At 40.3% G+C, this 13233-nt stretch overlaps 1 protein-coding gene across 1 annotated transcript in view; it reads left to right on the forward strand.

Moving 5' to 3' along the window:
• The first annotated feature begins 427 nt into the window (after positions 1-427).
• LOC101562509 (HLA class II histocompatibility antigen, DRB1-15 beta chain-like) overlaps positions 428-13233 on the forward strand; it is a 37489-nt gene continuing 24683 nt past the window's right edge. Inside the window, exons 1-2 of the mRNA XM_023721222.1 lie at positions 428-534; positions 12791-13057. Coding sequence (XP_023576990.1) covers positions 435-534; positions 12791-13057 — 367 coding nt within the window. The 5' untranslated portion in view covers positions 428-434. The remainder of the gene's footprint in view (positions 535-12790; positions 13058-13233) is intronic.

The raw sequence follows: 13233 nt of genomic DNA on the forward strand, positions 1-13233 counted from the left end.
GCAGTGGAGAAGGGTTCCTTTTTCCCCACAGCCTCTCCAACATTTGTTGTTGGGTGATTTCTTTATGATAGCCATTCTTTGTGGGGTGAGATGATATCTCAATGTTGTTTTAATTTGCATTTCGCGGATGGCTAGTGATGTGGAGCATTTTTTCATATATTTATTCTCTTCTTAAACAATATTTTAATGAAGAAAACTCTAATTTTCAGAAGGGTACCTGCATCTTGAATTCCTGACCAGCAACTGATGATGCAGTTCATCTGTGATGTGAATTGGTTCTTCAGCACTGGGATTCCCCGACCAAACAGCAAAAAAAAAAAAAAAAAAAATCACAACTTTCTATGTCCTTATAATTTCACTTGTAAGCAGACAGGAGAGACGTTTCTCATTAAGCGAGGCTCATCTGCTTCACTCTGACGCATCTTGTCTCCAGGATGCTGCGCCTGTGGCTCCCCGGAGGCTCCTGCGTGGCAGCCCTGACAGTGACCCTGATGGTGCTGAGACCTCCCCTGGCTTCGACCAGGGACACGCGACGTAAGTGTGCACCTTATCTCGTGAGCTACTGGAGTTGGACAGAGGAAGGGAAATAAAATTATCACTTTTAGGGGCTGGGGAGATGACTCAGTAGAATAAACACTTGCCTGGCAAAATTCTTACTTTCAGATGGTGTGGTGATGAGCACCTGTAATCCCAGCTCTTGGGAGGCTGTAAACAAGCCGATCACTATGAGTCCGATCTAGCAGTGAGACCCTGAACACTCTGTAGATCCGTAAAATTTAAAAAAAAAAAATTCTCAATTTTCCAGACCAGCTTCCTTAAGATGTGTAACTTTCCTTTGGTACTTGTCTATATTTACCTTATGAATTCTAAGGCATTTCCAGCAGAAAGTGTTTAGATGTCTGTGTTTCCCATGAGAACTATGTAAGAACATTCTGTATGAAAAAACAACTTTTCAGGTCTTCTGCATAGAACATCCAGGCTCAACCACATAAACTCAGAGCTACGAGAGAATTTAAGAATAATTATGTTAAATTAAATAACACCTCCCTTTATTATATTGATTTACTATAGAAGAAGAAAATATTTAGTTTTAAAAAAGAGAAATTGATATGTAGAGGTCTATTTTATCCAATATATTTAATTCCATTCCACATGCCTCACTGACCTCCAGGACTGCTTGCATCATGCAGAGGACATCAAAGTAACGCTATTTAAATCCTGTGTGTGACATCTGCTGGGCCAGGGCAAGTGACCGGGCAGCCCGCACGAGGCCGTGCCCTGTAGCTGAACACAAAAAAGCTGCCATTCTTTTCAGCCTTACATCATTATGTGATACCAAACAATGAAACGAACCCCAGCAGGACAAAACCGCTTTGTATTTACAAATAGTCATTTCGCACACTCACTATTCCAAGGCAGCTAACTTACTGGATTATGCAGCATGTTGAAGACAAATCAGTTGCTAGCAGAGCCATTCCTAGAGGACTGCTGCTTTGGCAAGTGGCACCACTGAGTCTGCACTACACACTGGTACCTGGGAAGAGCGGCCGAGGACTAGCTTCCAGCAGCCTAATCATTTCCAGGACAATTATAAATACCTCAATACCTTATTTTTTAAAAAAATAAGTGTGTTTGAGTTATAATTTCTGTTCTCGGTAGGACAAGAGCAGGTCACTCCTTTATCAACAGGCAAAAACACGTCCCATTTTCTCTGTTGCCAATGTTACCAATTCAGTGCCAGCTCTCTGGGTGCATAAGTGGTGAGCCTAAGAAGGCTATCATGTAATCTCAGATCTCTAACAGTGAAAGGTTTATAACTACTGTAAAGGTAATACTATTCAATGTGTTTGTCATTGTGACTCTCCATTCATCTTGTTCTCAAATTCTGGGTTTTTTTTTTTTTCTCTTTAAAAGAAAAACATTTTCTGAAATCCTCTACAATCTCTCAGAAAAGTATAAAAATGAGATATAAAAATTGAGGCCATATTAATATGCTGAGCTGTAAAAGCCTCAAGTCAACAACTTCTGACATTGCTTATCCTGTGGATGATCCACTACTATTATGGACTACTGGACTATATTGGATTATTTTGCTGAATATTTAAATGACAATGGAATACTCATCTCTAACAAAACTAAACAAAAAAAAAGGGATGTAAATGAAGGACCATTTTGTATCTGTATACACAAAACAGGATAAATATACAGCTACTTTCTCTTAATTCAATGAGAAGAAAGATTTGTACAAATAGTGTTTGGACAGGATATCATGTCTGCATCTTGCACTATGAATAACCACTATGAAGACAGTGATATGCAATGTTCTAATTAATGAAACTGTCCTACTAATTGGTTTTGAAACTATCTCATTGCTATTTGTTTCTCAATGAAATTTGAAACAGAAAAACAAATAAAATGAATGGCTGCTGCTAGACTAATGCTAGTTCCTTTGCTGTGGCAAAACGGCATCCACCACCCTCCCCCGGTGACTTCCATAGCGGATGACTTCTGCTTATAGGGCAGACCCACTAAGTAGGTTGTGAGAAATAGAGGTTTTGTTAAAATTAAGGCTGACATTTGAGCTGGGAGGATACTTGGCATTCTACGTGTCTGCTTGGCAAGCGCAGGGACCTGAGTTCAGTCCCTGGCACCACAAGCCATACCAGCCCTGGAGTCTTGGGCATGCTTTGCCGGTCACTGAAAATGGGCACAGTGGCACACACATGTGACCCTAGTGCTAGGAAGGCTGAGGCAGGAAGAGCACTATAAGTCCTCTTAATACGACCACAATAAGCTGCTCATATGGAAGGGCCAGCTGCTTAGTGAGGCCCTGTATCAAAAGCTTCGTCCGGCATTACATAGATCTGTGAAGAGCACAGCTGAATCTCTGCACCTGCAGTTCAAGACCACGCCACAAGGACCGGAATGTCAGCCTCAATAAAAATGATAGAGACAATGTGAAACAGACAGAAGACACTGTATTTTTAAAGCAGCAAAAGAAAGAGAAAATGGAGGAGCTACATAGCTACTCTATTAAGTAAGAATCAGGGTAGAGTACTCTGTAATTATGGAGAAAATGTGCGCCCTTCCTTCTCAGCTGCTATAGAAATATAGATATGAGACAAAAGCCTAATGTCCCAAGAGAGCAGGGAGCAATAACAGAGCCCGAGAAGATGGGTTGTCTCACTTGTAAATTCTGGAAAGCTGGGATTCAGGGCTGCAGAAACAGCTGGTAACAGCTTCTCCGCTCTGTCCTTTGATCCCTTGCTTGGGATGTTATAGGCTAGCATTTTTGTGAACGTAGTGTTAGGCAAATGGTGGAAGTTGATAGAGAAAGTAGTTTGCGTTCACCAAAGTAATTATGCACATTCCTTAGCCTGCCTTCACCCCTCAATAAATGTGAGGTGCTGCTGAGGCTCTGGGCTCACTTGGAGGGAGACTGATCTCAGTGAGACCTCTGAGCTACATCCATCAGGTCTTCTCTTTGTTTCTTTCAGCACCAACCCATAATATACAACAAGCTGCTCATATCCCTCTCCCTTACCCAGAACTTGCCCCACCTGGATTGGCATCTGGACACCTCTGCCTAACGTCATTCTCCCAGTGCTACGCACAGCTTCCTTCTGTTCATTTACTTTTCCTTGACCTGCCTTTTAAGGTCTTATCTTTGGGACGGAGGGGATAGCTGACAGAAAGACATTTTATTTATGGCTAGCTTTGAGTTAGTAAGGGGGCCTCTGGGGATCTATTGTACACCTCAGTGACCCTCAGGTGACTAATACGGTGACTCCAACTGAACACACATGTACATGTATGGATACATTAGTGCACAGGCGTGAGTACAGTTATCTTAGTCAGCCTTCGAGTCTGTTGCCCAGATATTGTGGTCCAGGAAAGGAGGTTTACCTTCTGTGCCCCTGACTTGCTGTCTGCGTCCTGCCTGTCACCTCTGTTTCTGGTCTCTGCTGCAAGCCCAAGACCATTGGATGCCTTATTTTTTTAATCTGATTTTTCCTTCTAACGTGTAATAACCACTTCTGATCATTTCAAAAGAGTATGATAAGTATAAAAGATGGGGCCCATCATATCATTCAATATTTCTAAGAAAATGAAATGATGAATGAGAAAATTAGACTGGATTTAGGAAATTTGATATTTCTGTAAACTTTTAACAAAGATAGAGATTTGCCTGATGCCTCTATCACAGACAGAAAATACAGACTTGATTTTATCTGGCAGATTTTTTTATAGTGTATATAGTGATGCAACCCTAAGATACCACTTCCAGGGCTCTTGTGTTTAACGCTGTGTTTGAGTCGTCATGAAATACGTGCACGAGGGTGAGCATGTCAACCCCTCCACGCTTTAGTCACTTTCATTATAAGGCAAAGAAGATAATATCTATTTTATGGAGATGCTTGAAGACTAGAAGAATGTTTGTGTGCAGTGTTAGGATCTGTTCCTATCACACTGTACATTTATTCTGTGCATGCTATTTTTTATTTTTTTTATTTTTCAACAAATAATACAGTGCATATATTCTTCTTAGTGGTTAATTGCTATACAAGATGCGGACTTGTGATCCTATTTACAAACACCATTAGAACAAATCATTCTATTCATTAACAGAATGTAACTATATATCTATCCCAACCACTTTGAATACACAGATACAAGATGGACATTCATCGGTATACCCCATTTTTTCTAAGTTCCGTTATTGAATATTATAGGTGTGTAAACTCAGCAAAATATTCTAAAAGAGTCCAGTAGCCCATAATAGCATTGGGTCATCTGTATAACTGGCAATGTCAGAAATTATTGACCTGAGTCCCCTACAGCTCAACATAACAGCATGGCTTTACTTCCTATATTTTGTCTTCATACTTTTCTACTGGATGGTTAAGACCAAGGTAAAGCAGGACCTGTGCAACAAGAGTTGTAGCTGTTGGGTCTGAGAAGGTCAGTGAAATGCCCTCAGGATTTATCCTGAGATCCTGTACCTCAGATTGTAGAACCTGTGTCATGTGCATGCTATTTTTGTCCTAGCCGTCCAGGAGCCCCAGGATGCTGCCTCCAAAGCGGCTCTCCCTGCTTGCATCTTGTGCACCAAGCAATACCCCGCATCTGGATTATTGTAGAAGTCATCACTCTCATCCCCTGGCCTCTTTTCTAATCAGTCATTCTTTCCTGCAACATCAGTGATCATACATACATATACATGTATATGCATGATATATATATGGCATGGCTCAGTGTATATTGATATCACTTTTTCACATATATATGTATATATCTGATAAAATTTTAACATATTAAAATAGATAAGAGCTTTTTCTTATTAATGACATGATAGTTTATAGTCTTCCTGCACTAGTTCATTTGTCTAGCCCTGAGTCTGTGACAAACATTTGTTACAGTTCATTTATTAATTACTACCTTCAAAATAAGAGCTAGCACTCAGATTTGTCAGAAACTTGAGATTTCTCAGGCTTCTTTAAATACCACAAGCACAGAGCTTGAAATCACTGTCACAGCTGCTTTCAGGAGGCCTGCTTTCCATGGTCATAAATTGTCTCCACAGCAGCCACGCTGCGGAGACTAAACTTGACGTTCACCAGCAGCAGTTCAGGAGTGTGGTGAGCGGACAGCTGCGCGGTGCCCATGACATTGTGTAGTTTTCTTACAGCCCAGTTTCCTTGCAGTGAATTTAAGCTGTGCAAAACAGGACTGAGCCAGTCAGAAGGTATATCACTGATCACTCCACGCTTTTTGTATGAAAGATACTTTAAAAGTGACATACACGTTTCAGGTCTCTTCAATTTTGGCTTTTCCTGGGATTCTCCTTTTTGTTTGTGGTGCATAGTCACCTTCCGCTTAGAGACTTCATTTTCGGAATGTGATGAATGTGTGGCAAGCTTTCCAGTTACATAACTTTATCCAATACCATAGTGCACACGAGAGACGACATTGGTAACATTTTACTGGCAATTTTTAGCTGATTTGTAATGGACACTGGCTTTCTTTTCATGGATTTTTTCAGAGGTTTCCCCCACTGGTCTCACCCAGGACAGTTTTCCATGTGATTCTCTACCTTCTGTCCCTGAGTCCTGGCAGGGGACACCTGGGAAGTTATCCCATCCAAAACATCAATCGTCCCAAGTTTGCAATAATTGTTTACACTGACCTATTACTGCTTGTAATGATTTTGGCCTTCCATGTTATTCAAATATCTCCCTTTCTAATTCAGTCCTACGTTATTCACTTTAGCTTGTTTTGTGACCCAAAAAGGAAACTTAAGTCAGTTTTTTTTGTTTTGTTTTGTTTTGGGTTTTTTTGCAGAATTGGGGATTGAACTCAGGTCCTTGCACTTGCCAGGAAAGTAGTTTTTTTTAGAAATTTACCACTGTCTTATTGGATCCATTCAGTCAATGCAAATTCAAGATCTTTACTTTTTAAATTTTTGAACCTTTTCAGTGGTCTTATTTCATGAGCTCTTGCTCATTCCTATCTGTTAATTTTCAAGAACGTGTCATAAAGGGAAAATTGCAATTACAATTTGAACATGAATGTGAATGTTTCCCAAGAGCCCATGTGTTAATGGTTGGGCTTTACATTGGTAGAAACTTGAAAAAGTGAGGCCTTGTCTGAGAACTTAGATCATGAAAAAGGAGCCCTCAGTGGGGTCTGTGAGATGCCAGTCTCCTAACTCTATTTTATGGTAAGAAAAAAAAAATTACAGGGGCCGAGGAGATGGCTCAGTGGAATAAGCACTTACCTGGCAAGCGCAAGAGCCTGAGTTCAACCCCTGGTTCCACCAAAAGAAAGAGGAAAGAAGAAAGAAAGAAAGAAAGAAAGAAAGAAAGAAAGAAAGAAAGAAAGAAAGAAAGAAAGAAGAAAGAAAGAAGCATTTTTAGACAAGGTATCATGTCTGTATCTTGTACTAGGAATAACTACTACAGACAACAATATGCAATGTATTAATTATTGTAACTGCACTACTAACCTGATTTGCACGTATCTCATTGCTACTTATTTCTCAACAAAATTATTAGAATAGAAAAAAATTGTATAAATGATATTTGCCCAAATATGAAAGAAAAATAGACAAAAATATATACATGATATACATTGGAATGCAAGCCGGTATCTTGTCATGATATGAGAAGTTTCTGTGAATACAAATAAACTTCGTCAAAGACACATGTTCACAAGTCTCTGAATATACATACATCTTCATATAATAATGACATCAAACGTAAAAAAAATCTTTTGCTACACAGAATACTGAATGTACACACAAAAAATTTAAAACAAATGTAGTGACAGAATCCCAAAAATTAATAAAATTAATTTTTCATGGCCTACACTTGCTAATTTTAAAGACCAAACAAAACTTACATAAATACTAACTCTAACTGAATGCAAAAAATATTTTCAATGCATCATGCTTAATTAAAAGATACCATGTATGAAGCTCAGACATCTCCAGACACTTAAATGACTCACTGGAAAACATGTAGTGTGTGTGTTTTATGATTTTTCTATCTGGGATTGTATTTTATGAAAATTGTATGAAGAAATATTAGTATCAAGCATTTTATATTAATTAGTTCCATAGGTTTCTACTACTTGAAAAACTTTCACAGGATCATCAAACTAAGCTTATTAACTGTCTCTTCCATGATACTTTTCACTTAATTGACAGAAAAAGCTAAATGCTTTCCCATATACTTTACATCCATATGGTTTCTGTCCAGTGTGAGTTATTTTGTCTTTTGCAAATGCCAGGCATGCTGAATGCTTTTCCATAGTACGTTCATATACGGTATCAATGTCAGGTGTGAGCTCTTATGTCCTGCACAATTACCAGCTGTGACAAAAGCTTTGCCACAGTGCGTATATGTGTGTGTGTGTGTGTGTGTGTGTGTGTGTTCTCTCCCATGTAACTTTTGTCATGTGCTTGAAATGTAATTTTTATGGAAAAAGCCTTCCCACATTGCATATGTACACTGGGATTTTCCCCAGTGTGAGTTCTTTCATGTAATTTACAGTAACCCTGTATAAAAAAGTTTTCTCATATTGTTTACATAGTTCTCCTTGGTTTTTAAAATGCAGTTTACAGTACGCTTTTGTTTAAAAAGCTTCCCCACATTGCTTACATACACAGATTTTCTATCCAGTGTGGATTATTTTGTGTTTCTGACTATCAATATAAGTGAGGAAAGCTTTCCCTCATTGCTTACATATACATTTCTTCCCAGTGTGAACTCTTTCATGTCTTGTACAATGACTTTGAGTACAAAAAGCATTCTCACATTACTTACATAAAAATGTTTCTCTCAAGTGTGAAGCATCTTATGTGCTTTACGTGAACCTTGCATAATAAAATTTTTCCCTCATTGTTTTCGTGCATAAGGCTTCTCCTCAGTGTGAAGGCTTTCATGAGCTTTACGTGAATTTTGTGTATGAAAAGCTTTCCCACATTGCGTACACACAAAGTTTTTCCCCAGTGAATTCTCTCATGTCTTTTATAATGGCTTTGTATAGCAAAAGCTTTCCCACACTGTTCACATACACAGGGTTTGTCCTCAGTGAAGCTTTTGATGTGTTATATCTTAATATTGTGTACTAAAAGCTTTCCCACATTGCTTGTGTACATAGTTTCACTGCAGGGAAAGCCTCTCCTGTGCTTTACAGAAATCTTTTTTTCTTTTTGTTTATTTTTTTTAAATTAATTTTATCAAGAAACAAATAGCAACAAGACAGTTTCAAAACCAATTAGTAGGATAGTTTCAATAATTAATACATTGCATATTGTTGTCTTCATAGTGACAACATACGTACTACACTTAGACATAACATGAATAATGTAGTTATCTATAGGACAAGATGCAGACATGATATCCTGCAGAAACACTATTAGTGCAGATCTTTCTTCTCATTGAATTAAGAGAAAGTAGCTGTATATCCATCCTATTTTTATATACAGATACAAAATGGTCCTTCATTTGTATCCCATTTTTTTGTTTAGTTTTGTCAGAGATGGGTATTCCATTGCCATTTAAATATTGTAGGTGTGTGAATTCAGCAAAATATTCCAATATAGTCCAGTAGTCCATAATAGTACTAAGTTATCCACAGGACTGACAATGTTAGAAGTTGTTGACTTGAGCCTTTTATACCTCAGCATATTAATATGGCTTTACTTTCTATACTTTGTGTTTATACTTTCCCGCTGGATGGTTAAGACCAAGATAAAGCAAGACCTATGTAACAAGAAATGGAACTTTTTTATCTGACAAGGTCAGTCAAATCCCCTCAGGATTTACCCTGAAATCCTGTACCGCAGTTTGTAGATCCTTTGTCAGTGTCAGCCATGTGGATGAGTCACGGCCATTGCTTGGCCAATCTGCTCTCTGTGAAAGCCTGAGAGAATGTTTTCTCTCCAGGTGACTCTCTTTAGGCACACTCTACATCATCGATCACTTTCCTCTGTGGCCCCATGATCTCCTTGATCAGAAAATTTGGGACACAACTGAGTTACAGGATGTTACAGTAGAGATTCTCCTATGTCCTAAGTCCTCACTGACCTTCAAAGGCCAGGGCCAAAATGTTGACTGTCCTTGCAGCCCTTCTTTTTCTATAGTTTTTGGTCTGCAAACTTAAGTTGTTAACCCTCCAGAAGAGAAGCTGCATGATATTATTACTCTGCAACATAGGCAGTGGAGCTTACCTTCAGTATCTGTCTGAATATCACACATCTTAGACATAACATGGAACAGGCATTTTCCATCAAGTACTGATGTGTTAAACTTGAAATCCCTATAGAATGTGAAGGAAAAAAATTAAAAATATTTTTAAAATAGGAATAAACACTTACATATTTTTACACAGAAATTTAGAAATCTAGCCATATATAGCATTTTAGCAGGATAGTCCTATGACTTTTTTTTCTTGTCTCTTGTTTTCATTTATTACCTTTTCCTTTGTTTTAAACAAACATTTACTTGAGAGACAGTATGGCAGTAAGTGGTATGACATGACAAGCAGTACATATTTAGAAGACCAGAATGACAGGCATTCCAAGCGTGACCCTTCTATTACACATTGCCATCCTCAGTGCAGTTGCTTAGTTCACAGGTATCAGCATGTATAGTTAGTCAGGGTGAGAATCCTACCAATTAACTGCTAGTTTCAAAAACATGCTGAGGATTCAGGATTACATAAGTCTTAAACTAAAGTATTACATAAATCTTAGACTTTCTTATTTATTTGTTTATTTATTTATTTATTTATTTATTTATTTATTTATTTTTGTGGTACCAGGGATTGAAATCAGCACACTGCACTTTCCAGGCAGGCACTTATTCTACTGAGCTATCTCCCTGGCCCCTTTTATGTGTTTTACATGAATCTTGTGTCCTAAGAACTTTCCCACATTGCCTATATTTGTAGAGTTTCTCCCCAGTGTGAATTCTCTCGTGTTTTTTACAATGACTTTGTATATTAACAGCTTTCCCACATGTTTTAAATACATAGGGTTCCTCCCCAATGTGAATGCTTTCATGTGCTCTACACGAACCCTGTATACTAAAAGCTTTCTCACAAACACTTACATGCATAGGGTTTCTCTCCAGTGTGAAACTTTTCGTGCACTTTACATGAACCTTGCATGCTGAGAGTTCCCACATTGCTTATATACATAGGCTTTCCTCCCCAGTGAGAATCCCTTCATGTTTTATACAGTAACATTGTGTACCAAAAGCTTTCTCATATTGCTTATGCACATGCAATTTCTTCCCAGTGTGACTTCTTTTATGGATCTGAATATTGTTGGGAGTATTGAAGGCTTTTAATTTTTTCTGTGTGCAAAGTTACTCTATCCAAGCTGAGTCCTTTCAGTAAGTTCTGAGTTGAATTTTTCACATTAATCCTGTTCATAGGATTTCTCTCCAGTCTCTGTCATTGTATCCTTCTGAATGCAGGGAAAATCAGTGCAAGATCTTCTATATTCACTACACTTAAACAGCTTCTCTTCTAGTCCCCAAAACCCATATGTCTTCATTCCAGAGTGAGCAGTGGTGGGCGCTGTTAGTGGGAAGCATTTCTTCAACTCTTCATTTCTTTGATTTCTGTACTCTACCTACAGCAGCCATGTTCCTAAATGTTTCTCTCATCACATCTCTGTAGAGCTCCTTTTGGGATGGATCCAGTAAAGTGCACTCCTCCACGGTGAAATTCATAGCCACATCCTCAGAGGTCACTGCCTCCTAAATGATCATACATATGTTTCTTGCAGGAAGATTGAAATCCACAGCTTGGGGTTATTTAACTTCTCTCATAAAATGTTGAATTGAAAGACAGATGTGGTGGTGCATGCCTGTAAACCCAGCATTCAGGAGGCTTTGCACAGCTTCAGGGTCTCCCAGAGTCCCTCCCACGCAGCATGCAGCCAGTAGGAGTTACAGAAGGAGGTCTAGTTGGGTGTGAGCTCTCAGAGTGCTGGAGAATGGCCCTGCAGTGCCCTGACTCCTAACTCTTTCGTATACCAGTCATGGATGTTCACATATACTTTGGATTATAAGTAATTAGTTATGCAAGTGCTCTACAGAAAAACAAATAGTTCTAAAATGTTTAACTTGATTCAATGAACAATGTCCTATAATCCATGTAGTACCTGAAGGAAAACATCACCTGACCACAACTGAGTCCATGTCCCCTGTCCCTTCTCAGATTGTGGCCATAGCCCAACTGTACATGGTTATGGAGCAGCTCTTATTGCAAAGCAGCAGCAGAAAAAGCCAGAGAAAGCCCTCACTTCAAGTGAGATTAGGCAGGTGTGGCAACCGGTGCAAATTTTGTAGCCAACATCACCCAGGTCAAGCCTTAGCAGTGCGGGCAATGGATTATAGCAGTAATGACAACGCAATGTCACTTTTCCGCAAAATCCTCCAAAGGATGCAAAGGCAGGGCACTGGGCGGGTTCCTTTGTGGAACAAATTCTCTGACTTTCTATTCTATATTATGAGGAAGTTCTCTTTGATGTACAAGTGCTTTAGGTGATAAGCACAAATATCATCCGTTTGGATGATAGTTTTTAAAGTTTCTGTTTAACGTTTTCTCAGTATAATTAAATGGAACATTACAATCAATAAATACTTGCATATCTTCATTTCTTTATACGGTATACAAAGTGTAATAGAAAAATGCAGAACTGTTTAAATAAGCAATATTATTTTTTTAAAAACCACATTGCCATTAATTCCTCTCATTTAGATCTTCCTGCTACTCTGTGAAAACAATGCCACACCCCGACTTTTCTCACCCCTCTGTAAATTCTTCGAGGTTTGGCCTCTGTCCCTCACTTGCACTAATTTCAGGTCCAGAGAGGAGGGAGACTTTGATATTCTGCCTGTGGATTCCTCGAGGCAGCACAAGGCTATCTGGGGCAGGAAGCAGGGAGATTTTACAACCAAGGGAGGTGGCTCTATTGAAGGAAAGGGAGAGGCTGAGCGGAGGGGAGTCCCGGGGAGCCTCGCAGCAGCAGACGCTAGGAGCCAGGTGGAAGCCCCAGTGCCCGCCAGGGCTGGGCTCGGGACTCGGCGCCTAGCGGGAGGAGGGGAGCCTTGCCGGGAAGCAGCGTCCGGGTCCAGGCTGGTGCTGCTCGAGGTTCTGCTGGTTCTGCAGAACTCCTGCGCGCTTGCTGGGTTTAGAGGAGCCCTGCTGGGGCGTGGCTGGCCGCGTCTTCTCCTGAGAAGGCCCCTGACCTGTCTCTCTCTGTCCACAGCGCGTTTCTTGGAGCAGATAAAGAGCGAGTGCCACTTCTCCAACGGGTCGGCGCACCTTCGGTACCTGCAGAGGTACATCTACAACCAGGAGGAGTTCGTGCGCTTCGACGGCGACCTGGGCGAGTTCCAGGCGGTGACCGAGCTGGGGCGGTCCAGTGCCCAGTACTTGAACAGGAAGAAGGAGATCGTGGAGGACGCGCGCGCCGCGGGGGCCAGGTGCCGGCACAACTACCAGGCCGTGCAGAAGTTCACCGTGCAGCGGAGAGGTCAGGGCAGGAGGAGGGCCGGAGGGTGGGATGAAGGTGGGAAGCGAAGGAGGGAGAGAGGAGCGAGGAGAGAAGGAGAGATGGAGAGATGTGAGTGCCCAAGAGAAGGGGGGGGGGTTGAGGGTGGTAGAGGGCGGGAAGGGGAAGGGATGGAAAGGGGGAAGGGAGGGGAAGGA

Source organism: Octodon degus, unplaced genomic scaffold (genome assembly GCF_000260255.1).
Source record: "Octodon degus isolate 3935 unplaced genomic scaffold, OctDeg1.0 scaffold00005, whole genome shotgun sequence".
Lineage (NCBI taxonomy): Eukaryota > Metazoa > Chordata > Mammalia > Rodentia > Octodontidae > Octodon > Octodon degus.